General features: G+C 47.3%; 1 protein-coding gene across 4 annotated transcripts in view; it reads right to left on the bottom strand.

Moving 5' to 3' along the window:
* Positions 1 to 27,385, bottom strand: part of LOC147605590 (U-box domain-containing protein 62-like) — a 60,743-nt gene extending 33,358 nt beyond the window's left edge. For 3 of the 4 annotated variants that reach the window (XM_086793077.1, XM_086793079.1, XM_086793080.1), the window contains exons 1-4: positions 26,919 to 27,385; positions 6,889 to 6,970; positions 6,681 to 6,738; positions 6,473 to 6,561 (exon numbers count right to left, since the gene is read on the bottom strand). In XM_086793077.1, the coding sequence (XP_086649203.1) occupies positions 6,473 to 6,561; positions 6,681 to 6,738; positions 6,889 to 6,970; positions 26,919 to 27,145 (456 nt within the window). In that variant the 5' untranslated portion in view covers positions 27,146 to 27,385. The remainder of the gene's footprint in view (positions 1 to 6,472; positions 6,562 to 6,680; positions 6,739 to 6,888; positions 6,971 to 26,918) is intronic. The other variant, XM_086793078.1, reaches the window with a different exon arrangement.
* Positions 27,386 to 27,784: the final 399 nt, after the last annotated feature.

Genomic DNA, 27,784 nt, shown 5'->3' with positions numbered 1-27,784 from the left:
CAAAGCAGTGGAGACTTTCTTTTATTGGCCAACCTTGAGAAGAGATGTTGATGCCTTTGTGAGGCAATGCATCGTATGTCAGAAGGTAAAGTTTGACCGTCAGAAGACACCAGGGTTATTACAGCCTTTACCTATTCCGGATAGACCTTGGGAGAGCATTGCCATGGATTTTGTATTTGATCTTCCACGGACACAAACGGGAAATGATGGTATCTGGACAATCATATGCAGGTTCAGTAAGCAGGCTCATTTCATTCCCGTGAGGAAGACAATTAAAGTGGATCATATGGTGAAGTTGTTCATGGCGAACATCTTCAAGTATCATGGCTTGCCTACGTCTATCATTAGTGACCGTGATCCACGGATGACGAGTTTGTTTTGGAGAGGGTTGTTTGACAACATGGGTACAACTCTCAAGTTTTCATCGTCATTTCATCCACAGACAGATGGTCAGTCAGAAGAGGCTAACTCTATAGTGTTGGATCTTCTAAAGTGTTATGTGTCACAGCACAAGCAACAATGGGAAAAGTATCTTCCTTTGGTGGAGTTTGCATATAACAACACTGTACATAGCTCGACAGGCAAGGCGCCTTTTGAGATTGTAGAAGGAGGGAAGAAGGTTCCACCCATTTTGCATACAAAGGATAAGATCTTTGAGGCTGATCAGTATGTGGAGAGCTTGGATGAAGCTTATCGGAGAGTTAAGTTGGCCCTCCAGAAAACTCAGCAGAAGCAAAAGAAAGCCGCAGACCGTCACAGACGTGATTTACAGTTTGCATTGGGTGATTGGGTTCTTTTGCGCTTTGAAAAGGCTAGACTCAAGAAGATGAAGGGTAAAGAGCGCTTATTCCCTAAGTTGAGTATGCGATATTATGGGCCTTTTCAGGTTTTGGAAAAGATTGGTGAGGTAACCTATCGTTTGAAGTTACCAGATCACTGGAGGATTCACAATGCTTTTCACGTGAGTCTTCTTAGACCTTTCCGTGGGGATGTGCCTGAGGATGTATCAGATGAGGCTCAGCCGGAAGTTGAGGAACTTGATGAGGTTCTGATTCCAGAGCAGATACTGGCACATAAAGAAAGGAAGGTACGAGGTAAAGTTTCCCGTCGCTATCTTGTGAAGTTCAAGAACTATTCACCGATAGATGCGAAGTGGATGGAGGAAGGTGACTTAACAGATTCACCTCAGGTTTTGCAGCTTTATCTCGATGCCTTTGAGTTAGAGCCGACTCTTATTGTGGCTCATTCAGGTTCAGCAGAGCATGGGTCTGGAGCATTACCTGATGCTCAAGAGGGGGGTAGCACCTCCACTCCCTTGATACAGACAGGCTCAAATGACATCTAGAGGTCGCTTGGTGCAGATTTTATCTCATCCGAAGGTACTGAGGCTGACAGTACATCTGTTTATGGGACTTCTATGATATATGTGTACTAGTCACATGGAGATTTTTGTGGATATGTATGGTTCACAGTGGTATACAACTTGGACTATTACTATGCCATTGGTTTGCAGTGAATCTTGATACATGAGTATGGCTCAGAGAGATTGGGACGCTGATCTTGCCATATTGTATATTTCACTTTGGATATTTTGATGCATCACCAGAATGCAATCGAGGACGCTTGCCATCTTTCAAGAGGGGGGTATGTCATGGCCCTGTGAAAATGGAGCAGGACAAGTGTGGGCATGGTGGTTGCAGGGTCAGAATATTTTATGATTCACATGGGGGGGTGCCCGGACAGTGTTTAAAGATGTGTGGACAACCCTAGGTGTGAAGGGGGAACATTAAAACATTAACTTTTAATGTTTATAAAAGTTGCCCCTAGGCCTTAGTGGCCCTAGGGAACTTATTAAGTTGGGGCCCTAGGGATTAACTTGGGAAGGAGGTTTTCTCTCTCTTCACTCTCTCTCCTCTTTTTTTGGGGAGTCGTGTAGCAAAAGAGGAGCCTCCCTTCATGCGCTGGAGTACAATCGTGGGAAAGCTGAGAAAGCACAAGGCGGCTGCAAAAGACTGGTTTTAGCTGCTGAACTGTGTGAAAAAGAAGCTGTACAACAGCCGTACAGTGCTGTACGACTGTACGGACTGCTGTGGACAGATTGGCGCAGGTCTATGGGGCTGGTACAGGCGCCTGCAACTGCAGGGTACAGGCTGTACAGCGCTGTACGACTGCAAGTACAGCCCTGTACTTGCTGCAGGTACACTGTACGGCCAGTTCTAGGCCAAGTACAGGTGCTGGACAGTGCTGTAGCAGGAAGGCGCAGGCAACCAGCAGCAGAATCCAGCAGGCGGCCACTTCTGATTTTCTGCAGAAAGACCGTACCGTCAAGTACAGGCAAGTACAGTCAGGTACAATCAAGTACAGTGCTGATTTTCAGATCTGTACTTTCAAGGACAGCATAGGAGTGAGCATCAGGAGGAAGATACAGGCAAGTGCAAGCACATGTGTGAAGCAGGATTGTGGGTTCAAGTGCCTGCAGGCACAGATTAGTGCTGTTGCTTCTTCCAGAGTTGTCTCACGAGCTGAACTTGGTAAGCCTTGACTCTGTTCATCCATCTCTCTTTCTATTGCTTGATGTCTGCTACAGGTATGTGTTATCTGGCTCCTTGTGAGAGGAGGAGTATAGCAGATTGACAAGAGATTAAGACAGGGATTGAACAGCACATGTATGTTGAGCTGAGAAGATGTATCAAGCTTATGAGTTATGCCAGATGTATGCCCATGGCTGGCCTGCTTTGTGAACTTGGCTGATCAGAGGGAGGCACAGTGTGTTGTTTGAAGACACAGATCTGTGTGCATAGATCCTCTGTGCTGAGAAGGATTTGTGGGCAGTCAGATTGGACTACAGGTGTAAACTCTTGGCTGGTTTTTATGTTGTACTCAGCCATACATATTATTTTAATGGAATAAAGAAATACCGCAAGGGGCGCCAAGCTTTGGGGCCAACAGGTGTCGTTGTGTTTTCAGATTTGGGCACTCTAGCCTCAATCTGTGTTTTGTTTATCATCTAGACTACAAGTGGACGGGTGTTAGCTCTTACCGCACTCTGGTTTTCTATCAGAGGCCGGTTTCAATGGATAAAACCAAGTCCTGCTGCCAAGCCATAAAAGAGATTAAGAAAGAAAGGAGTGGACAAACACAAAGCCAGACTTGTGGCTAAAGGTTATGCTCAGCGGCTAGGCATCGACTACGAGGATACCTTTGCACCGACAGCACGGATGACCAGGATTCGGACCGTTCTAGCCCTTGCTTCTTCTCAAAGGTGGCCCGTGTATCAAATGGATGTAAAATCTGCGTTCCTTAATGGTGACCTGCAGGAGGAGGTGTATGTTGAGCAGCCTCCAAGCTTTGTTATTCCAGGATCAGAAGGGATGGTTTACAGGTTACGTAAGGCCTTGTATGGTCTTAAGCACGCTCCCAGAGCTTGGAATCAGAAGATTGATTCCTTCTTTGTTCGGACTGGTTTTCAGAGATCAATTGCAGATCCCAACTTATATCTCTTTCAAGAACGCGGCATGGTTACGATTATCATCCTTTGTGTGGATGATCTCATTCTCACCGGCGGTCATGTGGAGCACATTGGCGTGACGAAGGTTGCCCTATCAAAGGAGTTTGAGATGACCGACCTAGGCTTACTCCACTTCTTTTTGGGATTGGAGATCTGGCAGACCCAGAGGGGGTTTTCTGTCTCTCAGCAGCGGTATGTTCATGAGTTGCTTGAGGCCTTTGGGATGGAGAACTGCAAGCCTATACTTTGCCGATGGACCCAAATACAAAGTTAACTGTTAATGATCCTTGTGAGGCAGTTGATACCTCGCAGTATCGGAAGTTGGTTGGTTCATTGATCTGGTTGCTGAACACCAAATTGGACTTGAGCTTCTCCGTGGGGCTGTTGAGCTCTTTTATGCAAACGCCATTGAAGTCTCATTGGGACGCAGGATTGCAGATCTTGCGGCATTTGCAGAGTACGAAGGATCTAGGACTATTTTACACAGGAGGGGATGGAGTTAGACTCCAAGGTTGGAGTGACTCAGATTGGGGAGGAGATCCAGACACGAGGAGATCTACTTCAAGTTACAGTTTTACCCTCGGCTCAGGAGCAGTTTCTTGGAGCAGTAAGAGACAGCCAACTATTGCCCTATCTTCGACAAAGGCAGAGTACCGGGCTGCTTGTGGTGCTGCTTGCGAGCTTGTGTGGCTGCAGAGGCTACTAGGCGAGATTGGGTTTCCATAGAAGGAGCCCACAGTCATCCAGCGTGATAACCAGAGTTGTATAGCTATTGCTCGGAACCCGGTCTTCCATGCCCGGACCAAGCACATACGAGATACAGTATCACTTTGTACGTGAGAAGAGCTTGGCTGGTGACATCTTGCTACTTTTTTGTTCGACGGAGAACAATGCGGCAGACCTCTTCACAAAGTCTCTACCTCACGCTACGCTCAGGCAGCACTCCAGCTCCCTAGGGTTGATTTCACAGCCAGGAACTGAGAGGGGGTGTTAGAAGTCATCTCCTGTCTTTATCAGACACCAGGGCCTCTGTTGTGGGTGTGCCCGCCCTTTGTAGGTGTTTTCTCATTTTTCCTCACTCCCCGTATTTTTTTCCCCATTTTTCCCTATTTTTTCCATGGTGTGGGAGGCAGTTTTCTGCACCCTGGCTGATCCAGATGCTGGCCGACTACTGGTCAGAGGATCTAGATGCTGGCCGACTACCCCTTCTGGTCCCCGACCTCTCCTGCATGCTGGCCGACTGTGCACAGCTGGCCGACTGCTAGATTGGGCTGGTCGTGGACATGTAGGCCCAGTTGGCTGCCTTTGCACAGGCCGAGTGCATGTATGGGGCCGTATAAAATGGCCCCATGGCCCCCACATCATTGTATCTTTGTTTTCATATTCGGGATCTTGTGTATAGAGAAGAGTTACACGCCTATCTCTCTCCTTCTCTTGTGCTGTCTATTTTCTGCACTCTACTTGGTCTTGTGGTCTCAGATTTGGTTATCATCTCCGCTGCATATTTTGCCAGATATGGGCCGAGAGCCATTGCACCAAAGGACAAGACATGACAACTTTGCCATATAGAGGCTGAGACAGAGGCTCATTATATATGCAGATGCCTATGAGATTAAGGGGAGGTTCCATTGCCTCTTCCAAGAGGGATTTGGACCACTCTTTAGGATCATGGATTTTCCAAACTAGAGATGCCTGCGGCTCTTTCTCTAGGATCTCCGCAAACACAAGGAATCCGTACTACGGCCCAGATTAGCTGCGCCCACCCGAGGACCAACACAAAGAACTCTCACTGACTTCTTCCAGACTAGAGTTCCGAGAGCGGATCCACTCACTCCCCCCGACCTCCACGCTAATGCAAGCGCCAAGCCAAGAGCGACATTAGATAGAGCCACCCAGTTGTGCAGAGCCTGATGCCCCCGACATAGTCGCTACCGCCCACGCTCACATCACCTCAGGACGATCAAAGCCATCATTTCCCACCACCACAAGACTTTCTCCCGCCTTGTCAGCCTCACTACATTGGGTACCATGTTGCAGCGTCCTATGCGAGATATTCTTTGCTGATGCAAGAGCTTGAGGCTCTTTGGGCTTTTTACGGATATTTTCTTTTGGTTTTACTTTCGGTACCATGATGATGTATTCCATGGACATGATGTAACATTTTGGTCTCATATGTCATTTGGCCTTTTGAAGACGTTAGTTAATACAACTCTCTCTCTCTCTCTCTCTCTCTCTCTCTCTCTCTCTCTCTCATTTGGCATTTTTCAGTATTTTCTACTCTGTATCATCTCGGAGTCTTACAGTTCTGTTCTTATAACTGTAGGACAATCAGTTTATTGTACTTCTTAGTCTCATTTAGTTGTTCTCTTTGATGAGACACCAACTTCAGATGTACTCTCAGTTTTGGTCTCATAGGCCACTATGGCCTCTTAGAGACATTAATATATCATTTCATTTCTCTCCGGTGTATCCTGCCTACTCACACACCAGGAGCTGGTTCACACAGCTCCTCCAGGGGTGTGACAGTTTCCAGCAGTTGCTCAAGACTAGCTTTCACACTCCTAGAATGATACGCACCTACATAACTGCTATCGTTGACCACCGTCAGCAACTTCTGGAGCACCAGAAGACTGCTATCATACCAGCCTTACAGCACCTGAGTCATAGCCTGGAGTATCTCAAATACTGATTGACAGCTCCCTTCCTCATGCGAAGGAGACTGTTTCTTTTTTCTTTTTCTTTTTCTTGCTACACCTGTGCTGTTCAGGTCCCACTGGCCATTTTGACCTCCTGCTAACAATAATACACTTTCGTCGTCGTCTTCTCTCCACACACCCACACACACATGCACATGCAAAGTAGGTATCTGAAACTTTTAAAAAATGTATCTCATAACTTTGCCATCATAAATGGAACTTTTACAAAAAAGAGCAACAAAATGAAACAACTGTATCACGTGGGCACCTGAATAAACCGTTCTCGTTGTCTCTTTCGTGACAGAGCCTTTCGGTTACTCTCCTCACGTCTAAATGCTTTCACAACTGCTTGTAGTGCTACACACAGTCATACCATAGCTAATGTTTAGAGAAGTACTTTGCACACATGTAGACAGCTACTCAATTAAAAAATCTATATATGTAGCTTATTATTTGAATTGCAGTATAAGCTATACCATAGTTTGGAGTTAACAATTCGCGTGAGACATGTACACCACAAGTAATGCATGCACTCTGCAACAACCCTTACATCAGGTTATCTGTATGGTAACACAAAACTCCAGATAAGAAAGCACAAAAGGGTGCTTGCTCATAATCTAATTAAATAGTTGCTAGCACTGTGAAGCAAAAGACTGCATATTACAATAATAAGGAATAACTTACAGATTGAAGGACCCGTTGTACCCCACCAGATCCAAAAGAATGCCCACATGGAAGTAACATGGCATCTTCCATCAAGTCTCCTCTGAAATATCTCCAAAAAAATGCTTGTGTTACTTTTATAAGAAAAAACCACACTTCAATGTTTTTTCTAAGATCTATCAATGCCTACTGAATTTGTTTGTGAAAGAGCCTGAACCAAACCAGATGAGCAGGCAGGGAGGGGGGTGCACAGCAGTATGGGGAGCTTCCAACAATCGCCTAAAGGCCCTGTTATGAGCTTTTCTTTAACACCTCTTCCACCCCCGCCCTCCTCATCTCTGTTTTTTCCGCCTTCCAGCCCTTCCTCCTGCCCCTCCCGCTTGGTTGCCTGCGCCACCATACGGAAAGTCCCATTGTGTTCAAGTTGGCCACCAGTCCCTTGATTGGCATTATGGCTTCTGCCCAAGCCAATCCTTCTCCACTCCCACAGGCCCTGAGGACTATCAATTTTTCACAAGATGAGCTGCTCATCCTCCAAAGCGACATCGACGATGAAATGAAGACCACTCTCATTGAGAGAGTCTATGGCTCTCACACTGCCGATTCGCAAGTTAGATCAGTCCTCCCTTGAGAACTGGCTGTGCACTTTCTTGATGCATGTGTACTTCGCAGAGGGTTCTTCCAAGTTGACTTCAACCCCTCGGAAGCCACATCTCAAGCACTTTCTGGCAGCCCTTTTCCCCTTGGCCCACGGAAATTATTCTTCTTTCGCATTGCAAGCTGGACTTTTATCCTGTGGTACAGAATCACGCCTTACTCCAATCTCTCTCAGATTTCCCACTCTTCCACGGGTTTTTTGGAAGTTGTTGGCTTCCATAGGAGCTACATTTGGTCAAGTCTTGGAAGTACATGTCCTTCCAGGGCTACCTTCATCTGCTTCCGCATCGGTTTCTGCCACCTCTGATGGAGCACCCCGAGTTTTTGTTCTTGTTCCTGACCCTTCCATCACTGATGGCTACATCTTGCTACAGAGACCGGATGGCTCACATTTTCAACAAAGGATGGAGATAGCTAGCAGAGCAGATCAGTGTTGTATTTGCCACCAGCAAGGTCATCTTGCTAGAGATTGTACCAAATCTAGAGGCCATATTAGGAGGCAGCGTGGACATGCTCATCAGATGTCTTCCCCTACAGCCGCTCCTACACCTCAGCACACTACACATCGATGGGTGATGGTTAGGGATGGCAGTGTCCCCGGACCCCCATCCCTACACCACCGCCTGTGCATTCAATGGAACACCCTAACCCCTTTGCATCCTTGGCTACACATGATGATGATTCTAAACATGATGAGGATGCTTTGCAGCTGGGCTGTCAAGGTGATGAGGATGCATTGCAGCTGGACTGTAACGTCACACTTTGCACTGCAGTCCAATTGTACTGATGATGCTACATTACCCTCCCCTTCTCCCATTCTTGAGAGGGGATAGGATTTCTCCCCAGAAGGGGAAAGAGACGTGGACCTCTCCTTGGAGAATTTCCCCTCCCTCTCATTTATGCCGGACGTGTTCCCACCTTGAAAGGGGGTCCTTCTTCATTGACCACAAGATCTGGTTGCAAATTTCAGTCCTCGTCTTAATGAGGATTGTCTCATGGAACATACACGGACTTGGTGGTGTTTTTCCACATCGTCAGAAATAGCTTATTATCAAGAATGAGCTTCATGTCAGAATGCGCAGCAGAAGACTAACGCACGTAGGAGACGCATCACCATCGAGCACCACGAACACCCCCAATGGGCACTGCAGCATCCCTCCACCGGGCTCCCATCTCCCAGTGAGCTGCCTCCCAAAACACCGGCCGGAGGAGATGACTATGACAAGGTGCCATTCTAGCCTATATATGGCTCTTCAACTTCCCATGCTTCCACTTATGGGATAATCCAAGGCACCTTCTAGCCATAGATCACATGCTCGAAATGGCCAACCTTCCAACACCCTCCCTCAATTCGAGCTCCGCAAGCCACCGAGGCGCGAGGGGGTCGCCCAGGACCACACACACCTGAGCCGCCCACGACCACACGCGCCCGGGCTCTAATACCATGTCACAATACGCAACAGAGATGATGACCAGATCTGGGAACACGAGCAAAACGCAATGCAGAAAATAACAGCAAGAGAGAGAGAGAGAGAGAGAGAGAGAGAGAGAGAGAGAGAGAGAGAGACGCGTGTAACTCTGCTCTATATACACAAAGAAGATCCCGAATACAATACTGACAAGGGGGCTATGGGGCCATTTTATATGGCCCCAATACAGCAGTCGGTCTACTCATAGGCAGCCGACAAGACCTGTAGAACTCCACGACCAGCAACAAAACACCAGTTGGCCAGCTGAGCACTGTCGGCCAGCAACTGTGAAGTCCACGACCTGTCAAACACAGTCGGCCACCTCCAGCAAGTACATTGATGCAGTCGGCTAACAAATGGGTCCTCCTACCACCACAATGCTGCCCCCCAAGCCACAGAAAAAATGGAAAAAATATGGGAAAAAATACGGGGAGTGAGGAAAAATGAGAAACAACCTACAAGGGCGGGCACACCCACAACAAAGGCCCTGGTGTCAACATAAAGACAGGAGATGACTTCTAACACCCCCTCTCAGCTCTTGGCTATGAAACCAACCACAGGGAGCTGGGGTGCCGCCCGAGCAAATCCTGCGATAGCGACTTCGTGAAGAGGTCCACCGTACTGTCTTCCGTCGAACAGAACTCTAGCAAGATGTCATCAGCAACGATCTGTTCACGAACAAAGTGCCTCTGGATGACCATGGGTTCCTCCAGTGGGAGCCCAATCCTGCAATGCAACCTCTTCATCCTCACCACCTCACAAGCAGCATCACAAGCAGCCCGGTACTCTGCCTCTGTCGTCGACAAGGCAAAAGATGACTGCCTCTTACTGCTCTATAAAACTGCTCCTGGGCCTAAAGTAGATTTCCTCGTGTCCAGATCTCCTCCCCAAACTGAGTCACTCCAACCGTGGAGTCGGACTCCATCAATCAATCCCCCTCCTGTGTAAAAGAGTCCATGATCCTTCACATGCTGCAGAAACCACAAGATACGCAATCCTGCCTCCCAAAGAGTCATCTGCAACCATGAGCTCAACTGACTCATCAGGAAGCTCCCGTCCAATCTGGTGTCCATCAACCACATCAATGAACCATTCTGCTTCCGAGTCAAAGAGGCATCACACTACTCACAAGGATCAACACCTGTTACGATGCAAAGCCAAGTCCTGGAAACCTGCTGAAGACCACGCAAGGCCTTCTGAAACCTGTCAACCACCCCATCTGAATCCGAAACCACAAAGCCTGGAGAATGCACCTCCTTTTGCAAGTAATCAACTGCCACCTGCTTGGCTTTTGGAAGGTCCCCGTGGAAAGAAAATCCTCTTCTGCAGGAGTTTCTTTGTCCCGAATACTACGAGACTTCAGAGCATAAGTTACTTGTTCAGTTTCCTCTGACTGACGAACACAAGAACCACCAACATCAGTACTGGAAAGTTCCTGCCAACTACTGCCATCAACTGGCAAGCTATCCACCATCTGGTCCCGGAAAGCCTGCACCTGCAACATATCCACACTTAAGTGGCCATTACCGGACTACCACTCATCACAAACCTGAGGACCTAGGAGAGAGAGTGCTGAAAGCTTGTAAACTCCATTCTCCACTCCGCCTTCCCAAACCACCAGGCCTGTTGCTTTGTCCCGGAGAGTAACAAAATGCTCATCAAACTCCACCCGTACGCCAGTCTTGCAAACCTGATGCACTGACAACAGATGAAAACCAAGTGACGGAACATACAACACCTGGGAGGAATACTTCCCCCCTTTGCCATCGGGAACTATCTCCATCCTGCCCTCACTGTGAACTGGGATAGTGGATGTATCCCCGGTAAGAATGTGACCAGAATACCTGCAGAGATCCTGTAAATCTGAATAGGAAGGAGTCATGTGCCTTATGCACCACTGTCTAGAATCCACTCTCGAGTATCTGTTGTGGAGAGTCCTCCAACCTCCTCCCTGCCTGAAGAAAATGAAACATCGGTGTCCATCACCTCCAAGTGCACAAAAGCCGGAGTCTTCATGATTGCTGCCGAGGAATCTTCACCCTTCTCGGTCTTCCGCTTAGGACACTGCCTCCAGAAGTGGCCTTTCTCGCCACAATCATTACAGGTCCTCTCTGCCTTTAGTTTCTCGTGGTCAGCGTCGGACTTCTTCTCAGAAGACTTCTCCGATGAAGCCTTCCCTTTGCCTGTGTTACGGCCTTTCAACCGTTGGCCAGTTAAGGCCTCTGAACCTCCAGCCTGAGGAGGGTTCCTGAATCGTTCCTCCTGGTCCAAGACCAAGGGCACAAGCTTCTCCCACGTGATGGTGTTGAGCCTGCCACACTGGTAATCAAAGACGAGTAAAATGCTGAGTACTGAGAGGGCAAATGCGACAGCAACGTTATGGCCATGTCCTCTGACAATATCTCCTTCCCAGCCTGAAGAACTTCTTGCTGAAGAGCCTGCGGCTTGTTAATATGCTCCCGCATTGTCAACGACTTTGCAGGGCTCATAACCCGCATCTGTACTTCCAAGGAAATCCTCTTCATGGGCGATACCCTGTTATAAAGAGAAGCCAAGTGCTGCCATATGCCTCTGGCCAGCGTCATATGCTTTACGTGATTGATTACCTGCACTGTGCAGTTAAGGAAGATAAACGAACGGACCTTGGCATTGACACGATCTCACATCTGTGCCTGTGCCTCCCGGTCCTTTCGGATCGACGGTAACTCCCCTTCCTCTACTTCTGGCCGTGGAACCCCAACAACGACGAAATCAGCGAGGTCGTAAGACTCCAGAACAGATTCCATCATAACCTTCCATATGCCGTAGTTGTTCCCGTCCAACTGACTATCCACCGGGAACGTGGGGATTGTAGGGATCTTCACATGCCTCTCGGCCATCTCTAACAGATCTGCCATTGCGGGGATGTACTCTGAAAAAGGGTGGGTGGGTGGGAACAAAGAAGAACTTACACCTGCAACAAGTGGCTGTCCAACTAATCAGCCCGCCGTCCTCTTGCTTCTCCTCTTCCCGAACGATCCACCAATCAGCAAAACAACAGTCCCCCTCTTGCTCACACAAATCCCAAGAACTATCTAGAGCCTAGGCTTTGATACCATGTCAGAATGCGTAGCGGAAGACTAACGCACGTAGGAGACGCATCACCATCGAGCACCACGAACACCCCCAATGGGCACTGCAGCATCCCTCCACCGGGCTCCCATCTCCTGGTGAGCTGCCTCCCAAAGCACCAACCGGAGGAGATGACTATGACAAGGTGCCATTCTAGCCTATATATGGCTCTTCAACTTCCCATGCTTCCACTTATGGGATAATCCAAGGCACCTTCTTGTAACGCGCGGAAGCTCTGGGGAGTCTTCTTTCGGTCCTAAACACTCTTGGAAACCTTCTGATGCAAAAACACACCATCTGATGCAAAAACGCAGGTAGAGAGAGAGTAGAGAGAGAGTGTGAGAAGTGCTGGAAATTCAGTATATCTATTGTACAAAAAGGGTACATGTCTTTGCAGCCCTTGGCTGCCCTCTTGAAAAGGTGATAACACACCCAAAACTTGCCCTAGACTAGGATCCTAATGACTCACCCCTAGTGGGTGGAATCAATAAAACAAGGAGCAAGGGGGCCCTTTTATAGGCCTTGGGATAAATGATGAACTGGCCGACTGCTGGTCGGGCAGTTACATGTTCATTAAGGCCCCTTTAATTCAGCCGACTGGATGTGCTTTTTGTCCTTGGTGCGCCTGCTGCTGCCACACCTTCTTGGCATTGCTGACGTCAACCGACATGCTTTCTGGTACAGCCGACAGCTCCTATACTCAGCCGACTGCACCCTGGTTCTTCTCCACATCCAAACTGGCCACTTGTGCTCCAATCCCTGGCTCTGTCTGGTTATGCTCTTTATCTGGCTGCCTCTTCTGGTTCTAGCCCTGAGCATGTCCATGGCATCTGTGATGCACATGACATCCCCCTCTGCTAAACTTGATGACGGGAATCCAACCTGCTTTTGGATGACTGTCATCATCCCAATCCTGTCCCGAAGTCCCTCTGTCATCATCCATCCTTGGCAAACCTTTTTCTCTGAAAATCCGGTCTGTTCTCCAAACCACTCTGTCTCTGATGAAGATCTATGCATCTGGTCTTCCTCTAGTCCACAATCCATTCCTGCCCTGGCTCTGAACACCGTCTTGGTCTTCGTTCCTGGAACTGAGTCTGGCACTCTCACATCACCCTTGGAGGATCAACCTCCCTTGGGACCGTTCCCTTAGAACCCATCTGGCTCACGGAACTGCCATCCCCATCTGGCACTGTGGAACACCACCAACAAACCTCCTGGGAGTTCTTCCCGATCTGTGTTCCTGCCTTGGGCTTCGACTCCGTGTACTTTCCTGTACCTTGGACCTGTACACCATCATCTGGGACTGAATCAATGTCATGGCCCTGTGAAAATGGAGCAGGACAAGTGTGGGCATGGTGGTTGCAGGGTCAGAATATTTTATGATTCACATGGGGGGTGCCCGGACAGTGTTCAAAGATGTGTGGACAACCCTAGGTGTGAAGGGGGAACATTAAAACATTAACTTTTAATGTTTATAAAAGTTGCCCCTAGGCCTTAGTGGCCCTAGGGAACTTATTCAAGTTGGGCCCTAGGGATTATTATTATTTTTGGGGGAGGAGCCACTTTTGGAGAGTTTCTCTCTCTTCTCTCTCTCTCTCTCTTCCCTTTTGGGAGTCGTGGAGCAAAAGCATGTGCTCATGCGTGGAAAAGCACAGAAGGAGGAAGGCGCCTGCAGAAGACTGTTTTTTTTGTGGCTGTTTTCTGGGAACTGTGTGCTGGAGCAGGCCGTACAGGTCCGTACGACAGCAAGTACTGCTGTGGACAGAGGCGGCGCTGAGCTGTGGACAGATACAGGCTGCAACAGGCGGCTGCAGCTGCTGAACACAGGCTGAACAGGTTGTACGACTGAAAGTACAGTCCTGTACCTTCTGCAGGTACACTGTACGGCCAGTTTTGGGGTAAGTGCAAGAGCTGGACAGTACTGTAGCAGTCGGCGCAGGCAACCAGCAGCAAATCAGCAGGCGGCTACTTCTGAATTCTCTGTAGAAACAGCCCGTACCGTCAAGTACAGGCAAGTACAGACAAGTACAGGCAGGTACAATCAAGTACAGTGCTGATTTTCAGATCTGTGCTTTACAAGGACAGCATAGGAGTGAGCATCAGAAGGAAGATACAGGCAAGTGCAAGCACATGTGTGAAGCAGGATTGTGGGTTCAAGTGCCTGCAGGCACAGATTAGTGCTGTTGCTTCTTCCAGAGTTGTTTCACGAGCTGAACTTGGTAAGCCTTGACTCTGTTCATCCATCTCTCTTTCTATTGCTTGATGTCTGCTACAGGTATGTATTATCTGGCTCCTTGTGAGAGGAGGAGAATAGCAGATTGACAAGAGATTAAGACAGGGATTGAACAGCACATGTATGTTGAGCTGAGAATATGTATCATGCTTATGAGTTATGCCAGATGTATGCCCATGGCTGGCCTGCTTTGTGAACTTGGCTGATCAGAGGGAGGCACAGTGTGTTGCTTGAGGACACAGATCTGTGTGCATAGATCCTCTGTGCTGAGAAGGATTTGTGGGCAGTCAGATTGGACTACAGGTGTAAACTCTTGGCTGGTTTTTGTTTTGTACTCAGCCATACATATTATTTTAATGGAATAAAGAAATACCGCAAGGGGCGCCAAGCTTTGGGGCCAACAGGTGTCGTTGTGTATTCAGATTTGGGCACTCTAGCTCCAATCTGTGTTTGGTTTTTCATCTAGACTACAAGTGGACGTGTGTTAGCTCTTACCGCACTCTGGTTTTCTATCAGAGGCCGGTTTCAAGGTTCCGTCCCCGGGACCAATCATCAACTTTCTGAAGGGGGTGAGCTCGTGGTTGTTTTGGAGAAAGCCATCGCTGGCTGGCCGATTGGGGATTCGCGCAGAGGAGATGGGGCCGTTACATGAGGCAAATATGGCTTGTCCAGGGTATGCAGAACCCGTTACTCCTATTATTGGGAAGCTTCGGCTTCATTTGCAGGGTTATGTGGACAGCGAAGAGTTCTTCATCATGCCTTTGGATGGCTGTGATGTTTTGTTGGGGATGCCATGGTGCCACAGGGTACATGCGGTGGTGGATACTTACAATAGGAAAATTACTCTGACTCATAGAGGGAAAGAGCATGTATTGGATGTAAAACTCAAAGGGGAATCTGTTCCTATTGTATCCGCTTCGGCGATTTCATCAGTAATGAAAAAGCATCTTTCCGCGTACTTGATTTATGTAAAGGATGCACAGGATGATGAGTCTAAGTCTAATTTGTCAATGTTAGATAAAGACAGGGCTGATTTCTTAAGTGAGTTTCAAGACTGTTTTTCCGAGTCATTGCCAGGAGAATTACCTCCTGAGAGGCCAGAAGATCATGCCATAGATCTGATTCCTGGTAGTACTCCACCGAATAGACCGCCGTATCGTGTTAGTGCAGCCCAACAGGAAGAGATTATGAGTCAGGTGCAGGAGCTTCTAAATAAGGGGTTGATTCAGCCTAGCTCATCACCCTTTTGCTCACCTGTGCTCTTAGTGCAGAAGAAGGATGGTTCTTGGCGCATGTGTATAGATTACAGGGCGCTGAATAAGAATACCATCAAGAATCGATTCCCCATACCGAGGATCGATGACATCTTGGACCGCTTACAGGGCTCCACAGTTTTTAGTCGTATTGACTTGAAAAGCGGGTATCATCAGATACGCATTAGACCCGAGGATGTGCATAAGACAGCATTCCGAACCACGTTTGGGTTGTATGAGTTCTTGGTTATGCCCTTTGGTTTGACAAATGCGCCTGCCACATTTAACAGAATGATGGACAGGATTTTCCGACCTCATAGAGAGTTTGTGGGCACATTCTTTGATGATATGATTGTGCATTCACAAACTGAGGAAGAGCATAGAAGGCATTTGGCCATTGTGTTTGCAGAACTCAGAAACCATAGGTTGGTGGTTAATGGCAAGAAGAGTGAGTTTTTCTTGCAGGACATACATTTCTTGGGACATATTGTGTCTGGTCATGGAGTCCGTATGGATCCAGCAAAGGTGGAAGCAATACTTAATTGGCCAGCTTTGAGGACTGTGCATGATGTACGCAGCTTTCTAGGATTGTGTTCCTATTACAGGCGTTACATACGGCACTTTGCTGAAATTGCTTCGCCTCTTCATGCTTTGACGAAGAAAGCAACTCCGTTTAGATGGGCTGATCGGGAAATTACAGCATTCAAAAAGCTCAAAGAAAAGCTTACTTCGGACCCAGTATTGGTGTTACCGGACCTCCGAAAGGCTTTTGTTGTCCAGTGTGATGCATGTGGAAGTAGCATTGGTGCAGTTCTCATGCAAGAAGGACACGTGATAGCCTATGAGAGTAGAGTTTTGCAAGATGCCGAGAAGCATTTACAGGTGTATGAGAAAGAGATGTTGGCTGTAATTCACGCTCTTTCTACATGGAAACACTACTTGCTTGGGGCTGATTTCACTGTGCAGACAGATCATCAGACCTTGCGTTACTTCCTTACGCAGACTAAGCTTTCAGAGAAGCATATGCGTTGGGCAAACTTTTTGTCAATGTTTCACTTCCAAATTGTGCATGTGGAAGGCAAAAAGAATGTAGTGGCAGATGCTTTGTCACGCAAGCCACAGGTCTCTGCAGTTTCACTTGCTTATCACCATGAGCTTGATGAAATGAAAGAGCAGTATGCCCATGATGAGGATTTTGAAAGGTTGTATGATCAGATGTCTGAGGGTCAGCGGCATGAGCATTACACTCTTAGAGATGGGTTTTTATTGATGCATGGCAGACTGTGTGTTACCAGGCCATTGCGACTCAAGGTTATGATTGAAAGTCATGCTCCACCGTATGCAGGTCATAGAGGTATTGACGCCACGGTCAAAGCAGTGGAGACTTTCTTTTATTGGCCAACCTTGAGAAGAGATGTTGATGCCTTTGTGAGGCAATGCATCGTATGTCAGAAGGTAAAGTTTGACCGTCAGAAGACACCAGGGTTATTACAGCCTTTACCTATTCCGGATAGACCTTGGGAGAGCATTGCCATGGATTTTGTATTTGATCTTCCACGGACACAAACGGGAAATGATGGTATCTGGACAATCATATGCAGGTTCAGTAAGCAGGCTCATTTCATTCCCGTGAGGAAGACAATTAAAGTGGATCATATGGTGAAGTTGTTCATGGCGAACATCTTCAAGTATCATGGCTTGCCTACGTCTATCATTAGTGACCGTGATCCACGGATGACGAGTTTGTTTTGGAGAGGGTTGTTTGACAACATGGGTACAACTCTCAAGTTTTCATCGTCATTTCATCCACAGACAGATGGTCAGTCAGAAGAGGCCAACTCTACAGTGTTGGATCTTCTCAAATGTTATGTGTCAGAGCACAAGCAACAATGGGAAAAGTATCTTCCTTTGGTGGAGTTTGCATATAACAACACTGTACATAGCTCGACAGGCAAGGCGCCTTTTGAGATTGTAGAAGGAGGGAAGAAGATACCACCCATTTTGCATACAAAGGATAAGATTTTTGAGGCTGATCAGTATGTGGAGAGCTTGGATGAAGCTTATCGGAGAGTTAAGTTGGCCCTCCAGAAAACTCAGCAGAAGCAAAAGAAAGCCGCAGACCGTCACAGACGTGATTTACAGTTTGCATTGGGCGATTGGGTTCTTTTGCGTTTTGAAAAGGCTAGACTCAAGAAGATGAAGGGTAAAGAGCGCTTATTCCCTAAGTTGAGTATGCGATATTATGGGCCTTTTCAGGTTTTGGAAAAGATTGGTGAGGTAACCTATCGTTTGAAGTTACCAGATCACTGGAGGATTCACAATGCTTTTCACGTGAGTCTTCTTAGACCTTTCCGTGGGGATGTGCCTGAGGATGTATCAGATGAGGCTCAGCCGGAAGTTGAGGAACTTGATGAGGTTCTGATTCCAGAGCAGATACTGGCACATAAAGAAAGGAAGGTACGAGGTAAAGTTTCCCGTCGCTATCTTGTGAAGTTCAAGAACTATTCACCGATGGATGCGAAGTGGATGGAGGAAGGTGACTTAACAGATTCACCTCAGGTTTTGCAGCTTTATCTCGATGCCTTTGAGTTAGAGCCGACTCTTATTGTGGCTCATTCAGGTTCAGCAGAGCATGGGTCTGGAGCATTACCTGATGCTCAAGAGGGGGGTAGCACCTCCACTCCCTTGATACAGACAGGCTCAGATGACATCTAGAGGTCGCTTGGTGCAGATTTTATCTCACTCGAAGGTACTGAGGCTGACAGTACATCTGTTTATGGGACTTCTATGATATATGTGTACTAGTCACATGGAAATTTTTGTGGATATGTATGGTTCACAGTGGTATACAACTTGGACTATTACTATGCCATTGGTTTGCAGTGAATATTGATACATGTGTATGGCTCAGAGAGATTGGGACGCTGATCTTGCCATATTGTATATTTCACTTTGGATATTTTGATGCATCACCAGAATGCAATCGAGGACGCTTGCCATCTTTCAAGAGGGGGGTATGTCATGGCCCTGTGAAAATGGAGCAGGACAAGTGTGGGCATGGTGGTTGCAGGGTCAGAATATTTTATGATTCACATGGGGGGTGCCCGGACAGTGTTTAAAGATGTGTGGACAACCCTAGGTGTGAAGGGGGAACATTAAAACATTAACTTTTAATGTTTATAAAAGTTGCCCCTAGGCCTTAGTGGCCCTAGGGAACTTATTCAAGTTGGGCCCTAGGGATTATTATTATTTTTGGGGGAGGAGCCACTTTTGGAGAGTTTCTCTCTCTTCTCTCTCTCTCTCTCTTCCCTTTTGGGAGTCGTGGAGCAAAAGCATGTGCTCATGCGTGGAAAAGCACAGAAGGAGGAAGGCGCCTGCAGAAGACTGTTTTTTTTGTGGCTGTTTTCTGGGAACTGTGTGCTGGAGCAGGCCGTACAGGTCCGTACGACAGCAAGTACTGCTGTGGACAGAGGCGGCGCTGAGCTGTGGACAGATACAGGCTGCAACAGGCGGCTGCAGCTGCTGAACACAGGCTGAACAGGTTGTACGACTGAAAGTACAGTCCTGTACCTTCTGCAGGTACACTGTACGGCCAGTTTTGGGGTAAGTGCAAGAGCTGGACAGTACTGTAGCAGTCGGCGCAGGCAACCAGCAGCAAATCAGCAGGCGGCTACTTCTGAATTCTCTGTAGAAACAGCCCGTACCGTCAAGTACAGGCAAGTACAGACAAGTACAGGCAGGTACAATCAAGTACAGTGCTGATTTTCAGATCTATGCTTTACAAGGACAGCATAGGAGTGAGCATCAGAAGGAAGATACAGGCAAGTGCAAGCACATGTGTGAAGCAGGATTGTGGGTTCAAGTGCCTGCAGGCACAGATTAGTGCTGTTGCTTCTTCCAGAGTTGTTTCACGAGCTGAACTTGGTAAGCCTTGACTCTGTTCATCCATCTCTCTTTCTATTGCTTGATGTCTGCTACAGGTATGTATTATCTGGCTCCTTGTGAGAGGAGGAGAATAGCAGATTGACAAGAGATTAAGACAGGGATTGAACAGCACATGTATGTTGAGCTGAGAATATGTATCATGCTTATGAGTTATGCCAGATGTATGCCCATGGCTGGCCTGCTTTGTGAACTTGGCTGATCAGAGGGAGGCACAGTGTGTTGCTTGAGGACACAGATCTGTGTGCATAGATCCTCTGTGCTGAGAAGGATTTGTGGGCAGTCAGATTGGACTACAGGTGTAAACTCTTGGCTGGTTTTTGTTTTGTACTCAGCCATACATATTATTTTAATGGAATAAAGAAATACCGCAAGGGGCGCCAAGCTTTGGGGCCAACAGGTGTCGTTGTGTATTCAGATTTGGGCACTCTAGCTCCAATCTGTGTTTGGTTTTTCATCTAGACTACAAGTGGACGTGTGTTAGCTCTTACCGCACTCTGGTTTTCTATCAGAGGCCGGTTTCAATCAATGTTTAGCTTGGCTGAGCCTGATGCTCTGATACCAATGTAACGCGCGGAAGCTCTGGGGAGTCTTCTTTCAGCCCTAAACACTCTTGGAAACCTTCTGATGCAAAAACACACCATCTGATGCAAAAACGCAGGTAGAGAGAGAGTAGAGAGAGTGTGAGAAGTGCTGGAAATTCAGTATATCTATTGTACAAAAAGGGTACATGTCTTTGCAGCCCTTGGCTGCCCTCTTGAAAAGGTGATAACACACCCAAAACTTGCCCTAGACTAGGATCCTAATGACTCTCACCCCTAGTGGGTGGAATCAATAAAACAAGGAGCAAGGGGGCCCTTTTATAGGCCTTGGGATAAATGATGAACTGGCCGACTACTGGTCGGCCAGTTACATGTTCATTAAGGCCCCTTTAATTCAGCCGACTGGATGTGCTTTTTGTCCTTGGTGCGCCTGCTGCTGCCACACCTTCTTGGCATTGCTGACGTCAGCCGACATGCTTTCTGGTACAGCCGACAGCTCCTATACTCAGCCGACTGCACCCTGGTTCTTCTCCACATCCAAACTGGCCACTTGTGCTCCAATCCCTGGCTCTGTTTGGTTCTGCTCTTTATCTGGCTGCCTCTTCTGGTTCTAGCCCTGGGCATGTCCATGGCATCTGTGATGCACATGACACCTTCTAGCCATAGATCACATGCTCGAAATCGCCAACCTTCCAAAACTTCACTCTGTCACAAAAGGTCTCATGGACATTTTACTCTTGCAAGAGCATACACTCGATGCAAGCCAATGTGGTAGATCTGGCAAGTTATTATCCCATCACACCTTTTGTCACTATTTGGGCATTCTTTGTGCTTCAGGCTTATGGACTAGTTCCATAAGATGGACTGACATGGTCGAGGACTTGTTGTCAACACCAAGAGCCAATAGGCTGGTTATGTAGGCTTGGGATATTGATCCGCGCCCATATCCAGAATATGGTACCATGGGTTACTAGTTAAATGAAATGGGAAACTGTTCCATGGTGCATTCTTGCATTGCATCTATGCGTGTAAGATTTTAAACTTGTTTTCGCATGAACTGTTTTGTTGCATACATGAATTGTGCGTGTAGTTCATGAGCTGGGGACGCCCTCTTGTGAACTGTGCGAGTGAAACTGTCTTCTGACCTCGGTTGTGGGCTGTAGACAGGTGGTAAGTATACTACTTTACTCTATGTTGCTTATTTTATGAGCAAATGGCAAATTTTTCTGATTTGCAGGTCCACACTTTAATAAGTGTGTCCGTCCAAGCTATAAGTAAGTTTGGGCATCCACACTTCATTCAAGTTCGGGCAGACAATTCATAAAGAGGTTGGACCAGTTACCACTCCCGATCGGCCAAGCACATATTCACGCGCCCTTTTCAGCATGTTATGAGCTTTGGGCGACCACCCACATGTCAAGAGGAGAGATGGTTTGGATGGGTGGCCCAATAGGCACCCTCCACTCATCCTCTACATGTTGGGAAAGCTTATCTTTGTGAAGAAAGAGCACTTTTTCCAGCCCTAAAAAGGGACTTTCTGGATATTTTATAATTTATATTTTTGGGGTTTTTTGTCTTGGCTACTGGCCTACACCTTTATGGTGACCGACCAGCACCCCCCCTTCACTATATATAGCATTGCCTATACCTCATCATTCATGTACCACTTCATCGCCATATCAGGAATCATCTGGCCACCTACAAGCAAAGGCTCATATATGCGTTTTCCTCTGCTGGTCCAAGCCGCCTTCTGCAGGGCTCACATCAGCCAACATCAGGCTGTTTCTTGGCACTTACATCAGGCCTTCTTCTGCTCCACATCTGCGTTTTACTTCAGCATATGTCAGTGCCTACATCAACATTTATACATCAGCTTACATCAGCGCTTTGCTTCAGCAATCATCTGCGTTTTGCTGCAGCATACATCAGCACTATACATCAGCCCACATCTACACTTACATCAGCCTTACGTCAAGGTTTATATCAGCGTGTATCTCAGCCTTCTTCAGCGCATACATCACGGCTCACATCCGTGCTTACCTTCAGCATATCTTGTGCGTTTTGGCACAGCCCTTGAGACAGCAGCCCTCTTTGCTACATCGGGACAGCAGCCCTCTCTGCTACTTCGGGACGGCAGCTCTGCTTCAGGTACGCAGCACCCATGTCACCAGAGCTTGCGCCAATCGGGACGGCAGCCATCTCTACTTTAGGTACGCAGCACCCATGTCATCAGAGACTGCACCACCATCATCGTCATCAACGTTACCTTTTTCTGCTGCCACTATCACCTCGGAGTGCTTTGCCTCACATCAACGTGAGCCTTCGTCATCGACCGTGCTTCAGCTCCGACGTCTTCTCTGCTTCAGCACTGGTCTTCTTTTTGCTGAGAGTCACCTCCAATATGAGGGCTCTTGTACATATCTGCATTCACCCTTTTATATATATTCACTCACATATTTCATGCTGTGTGATTTTACTCTGATCTCTCGTATATCTGGTCCTTCCGTCTTGCCCTCCATGGTATCAGTGCTATCGTGAGCAAAGGGATTGAAGACCTCCAGAGCACACATCATGGATCGTCTACCCGCACTCCCAGAGGACCGATTCTTCTCACCAGAAGATGCTTCTCCAAACTCTGATCTGGACCACATAGGGAATGGAATTTCTTACTCAATGGAGAATCTTGTTCAAGATCATACTTTGGGAGACGATCAACCCATGCACATCACCTCATCCACACCACCTTTGCCATCACGATCGCCCTCTCTGACTTTATCAGATTTTGATTCCAGAGGGGGATACATTCCTTCTGCCATTGTGTTTGTGTGGGACCCTCGCATACTTCATCTTCTCTCATGGTCCCCTTTTTGGCCTTAGAGGGGGTGTGAAGAAATAGCACTTTTTCCAGCCCTAAAAAGGGACTTTCTGGATATTTTATATTTTATATTTTTGGGGGTTTTTTGTCTTTGCTGCTGGTCTACACCTTCATTGTGACCGACCAACACCCCCCTTCACTATATATAGAATTACCTATACCTCATCATTCATGTACCACTTCATCGCCATATCAGGTACCATTTGGCTGCCTACAAGCAGAGGCTCATATTTGCGTTTTCATTTGCTAGTCCAGGCCACCTTCTACAGGGCTCACATCAGCCAACATCAGGCTGTTTCTTGGCGCTTACATCAAGCCTTCTTCTGCTCCACATCTGCATTTTACTTCAGCATATATCAGCGCCTACATCAAAGCATACATCAGCATTTATACAACAGCTTACATCAGCGCTTTGCTTCAGCAATCATCTGTGTTTTGCTGCAGCATACATCAACCCACATCTCCGCTTACATCAGGCTTACGGCAGAGTTTATATCAACGTTTATCTCAGCCTTCTTCAGCGCATAGATCAAGGCTCACATCCGTGCTTACCTTCAACATATGTTGTGCGTTTTGGCATAGCCCTTGGGACAGCAGCCCTCTTTGCTGCATCGGGACAGCAGCCCTCTCTGCTACTTCGGGACAGCAGCCCTCTCTGCTACATCCGGACGGCAACCCTCTTTGCTTCGAGTTCGCAACACCCGTGCCACTAGAAGCTTGCGCCACTCGGGACGGCAGTCCTCTCTGCTTCAAATACGTAGCACCCATGTCATCAGAGACTGCACCACCATCATCGTCATCGACGTTACCTTTTTCCGCTGCCACTATACCTCGGAGTGCTTTGCCTCACATCGAGGCGAGCCTTCGTCGTCGACCGTGCTTCAGCTCCGACGTCTTCTCTGCTTCAGCACTAGTCTTCTTTTTGCTCAGAGTCACCTTTGATATGAGGGCTCTTGTACATATCTACACTCACCCTTTTATATATATTCACTCACATATTTCATGCTATGTGGTTTTACTCTGATCTCTCAGATACATGGTCCTTCCGTCCTTTTGCCCTCACAATCTTCCCTCTCTCTCCTCTCTCTAGAAGTGGGCGCCAACCATATGGGGGACTTCTTTTTCACTTTTGCACAGACACACTCAGGGGAAAGCTGATTTTCTTCTTTTCCATGATTCCCATAGCCATGAAAGCTTGAGAAATCTTGTCTTCTACTTGTATAGTCTCCATATGATCACCAATTTGCAAAGTTCCTCTTCTAGTCACCAATGTGGAGCCTCCTAGGTGGTCCGTCAAACGAACCACCATTCCGGCACGGGCAACAGCAACGGCGGTTAACGTGGCATCCCACCAATGGCATCCAACCAGCCCCCCCCATATAAGGAGGACCTTGGGGGTCATTGTAATCGTCCTAACTACTCGCTTCCTCTCAGTGTTTTCTAAGCAAAGTGACACTCCGGTGAATTTGTGTGTGTCAATGGTACGTTCAGGCGATTCTCCTGCACTTGTACTTGGTTACCATTTCCGGTGGTGAGCCCAAGCTCTCGAGGCCACTTGTAAAACAGGTGTTGTAAATAAGGATTCTTGTTTGTGTCTTCAATTCTGCTGTGCAACATTCCTTCTCTATGCAGACACTCAAGGGCAGTCTCTTTCAAGCTAGTATCAAAGCCTAGAGAACAAACCGAATTTTTTTCAAGGTGCCCATAGGTTTGGGCAAGCAGAAGTCAGTTTGGAACTTCTCTTCTCTACAGCTGCCTTTTCGGGTGGTGGTTTATTGGGTCGTCACGTCCCTGGACCAATGGTTGACTCAGCAACCAAGAGCCACACCCAAAACCCTTACTGCATCGTGCATCAGGTGCACTTCCATCTTCATCACTTCGCCCACCAGTGCCCACTTTGACCTGGCAAGCCAAGCATTTGGACCCAGTGGCAACCGAGCTTGTTGAGGACGTTTAGTGCCTTGGATTTTCGCTTCTCCTCAGTGCAGTCACAGCATAGGCCTGACGAAGGAATCTTCAACGTCTTCTTCGACTTCAATTGGTACCATGGCTTCTCCAGAGGAAATGGCGGAGCTTTTGGCAAGCATGTGTGCCATGCAAACGGCTATGACGGACCTTACAGACTATATGGCACAGTTGGGAGTCCGGACAACAGTCCCCAATTCCCAACATTATGGCGAGCATTACAAAAAGAAACACAAAATATTCAGATTTTGAGAGTCTTCCAACACAACAAACCCATGACTACAAAATATTCAGATTTTGGGGGACTTCCCATGTTCAGAACCCATAACTCAAGCATAATAGGAAATAGAAAACTCTTTTGGCGACGTTTCCATGCCAATGCTGATGCAAATTTTGTTGCAGAAGGTGATGATGCCCTAATGAAGATGCTCCAACCTTCCATGGCATTGCAAAAGCTCCAATTTGATGTTGGAGGCTTGATTTTGAAAAAGGCCCAAATTTTTATGGATGTTGAGGCTTCAATTTGGTGCAGGAGGCTCAAGCCCTAAAGACTCCAATTTCAGGATTTTCTCCATATTTCAGAACAGCCCTGAATTTACAAATGCCCTAAATTAGTAGCTTCAATTCGATGGGCTAGTGTCACTGGGCAACTTCATACAGTGGCCGGCGGCAAGCAGAAAGCTGGTGTCTTGGACTGATAGCTGGCCTCTAAGGTAGCATCCGTTGGACAGCTTTGTGATGTGCATTTATGCTTCTACATGCTGGTTTTAGTGCCACTGGGCAACTTCATACAGTGGCCGGTGGCGAGCAGAAGGCTGGTGTCTTGGACTGATAGCTGGATCCGTTGGACAGCTTTGTGATGTGCATTTAATCTTCTACATGCTGGTTTTGATTCATAGCCGATGTCGAGTGCACATAGAGCTCTTTGTAGCTTGCATTAATGGCTGAGGAGATGTGCATTAGTGCATAAATGCTGCTGTGTGTTAAATTGGACCTGATTTGGGCCTGAGATGACCCCCTTCTGCTAAGTGTTTTGCTGCCCAAACAAGCCGCCTTGTTGCACTGAAGATGGGCTGCGTTTTTTGCTGATTTAACCCTTGGATGTGCTGTGTTTTCTGCTCTACAGGCTGTAGGTGCTTGCGTTAACGGCTGAATACTGCAAAAATGATGAGAGATGGATGTGGGCTATGTGGAGAGCAGGCACCTTGTACACGAGGCAACGCACAGACAGGGAAAAACACTGCATAGACTTAGAAAAAATGTAGAATAGGCTGAGAAAAAGATGTAGCATAGGCTGAGAAAAAAAAGCCACATAGCACACGGATGATGGTGGCAGCTCTGATGAGAAACGCATAAAGGACATGTGTCTAAGGTGGCTCTGATACCATGTTAGCATTCATGGTGCTAGGATGGAGCATGCCCAAAGAGAGGGATGAAGGATAAAGCATGACTACGGTGGGTGGAGGATAGCCATGGTTTGTGTGTGTGTGTGTGGGGGGGAGAGAGAGAGAGAGAGAGAGAGAGGACAAAGCTCAAGAGAGAAAGATTGCACAACTCAAATGATACTCCATGTTATCAGAACCACCCAAGTACATGCTTTTATAGGCATCAAGCCTTATCTTCTAACCTACTATTCGCACCAACCAACTCCGAAATACCCAATAATTACACCATCAATCCCTATGCCATTCCTTAAATTCAACTTTTTCACACCCTGGCAAGCACATAGAAGCCCAGTTTTCAGCAGTACGCAGCCCTTCAAATGGTGTACATTTAGCCGCAGCAATCTAGCTCCCATCAGCTACCCTGTTTGAGTGCAAAACGGCTGTTCTAAGGGTTTATAAATCCTTAGGATGGGAAGGCCATTGTGCCCTCCGAACTGATACCCGGGGAAATAAGCTTTCCTAGGGTTTGCAATGTGAACTAAGCTTAGCCATATGTAAGCTTCATAGAAAACAGCGTTACCAGATTCACAAGGTAAAAAATGTCAAGAGTGTACCATACGTTAATGGATCTGAGAGGAGGACCCGGAGGGGAGGCTCGCCATGATGATCTGCAGAAGAAGAGGGGTTCTTTTCCGCGGCCACAAGGGCCAGTGCATCATCGCCCACTTCCAAAGTTTTGGTGGGCTGCGGCTCCTTGAGGAAAGGGGAGACCTCTTCTGCATCAGCAGCAGTTGTTGCTGTCGTCGCAGTTGAAGAAGGGAATGGCTCCTTGGATGATGACCCCATGCCTTATGTATGCATGTCAATTCTAGCTTCGGCAGACGATCGCTAGCTTTCTTCTTCTTCTGTGTACTTGTGACGTTTTGGGTATCAATTGCCCTCTAAATGCACGTGACTAAGCAAGCGCACGTGACAAAAGGTGAAAGGGGTAGCCACAAGGATGATGGGCGGGCCTTGGATCTTTGTAACCTCACGGGATCTTAGTAACCTCACCCGTCTTGTCTCGACGGGTAAGAGCCTGCCTCCAAACTGCGTCCCGAACCTCTAAATTATCTATTACATATTAACCGTCGGCAACCAAGGCACAAGGAGAGGAGAGAAAAAAGAAATCCCGGATTTCTAAAAAATAAGAGAAAAAAATCCTTTCGAATGACCTTTTGTATTCCCTCTTCCATTCCTGCATTTCACTTCTTAATGTCATTTACATACCACAGCAATGCGCGGATTGAGTACTAGTTATTACTATGCTGCCACGTAGAAGCTCCATGAAACTCTTCTTTTATATAATAAAGAGAAGAGATAAAGAGATTCTCGTGTTTGAATGGAATCATAGAACCTTAAGAGAGCATGAAACCAGCCCTTCAATAGAGAAGGCCTCTTTAAAAATAGGGTTGCAAAAGAAAGTCACTATTTTAAAAAATTTAT

The sequence above is a fragment of the Cibotium barometz genome, chromosome 59, assembly GCF_041138505.1.
Source record: "Cibotium barometz isolate CiBa-2024 chromosome 59, ASM4113850v1, whole genome shotgun sequence".
Taxonomy (NCBI): Eukaryota; Viridiplantae; Streptophyta; class Polypodiopsida; order Cyatheales; family Cibotiaceae; genus Cibotium; species Cibotium barometz.
The sequence above is the reverse complement of the archived record's forward strand: the minus strand, read 5'-3'. Positions and strand labels throughout refer to the sequence as shown.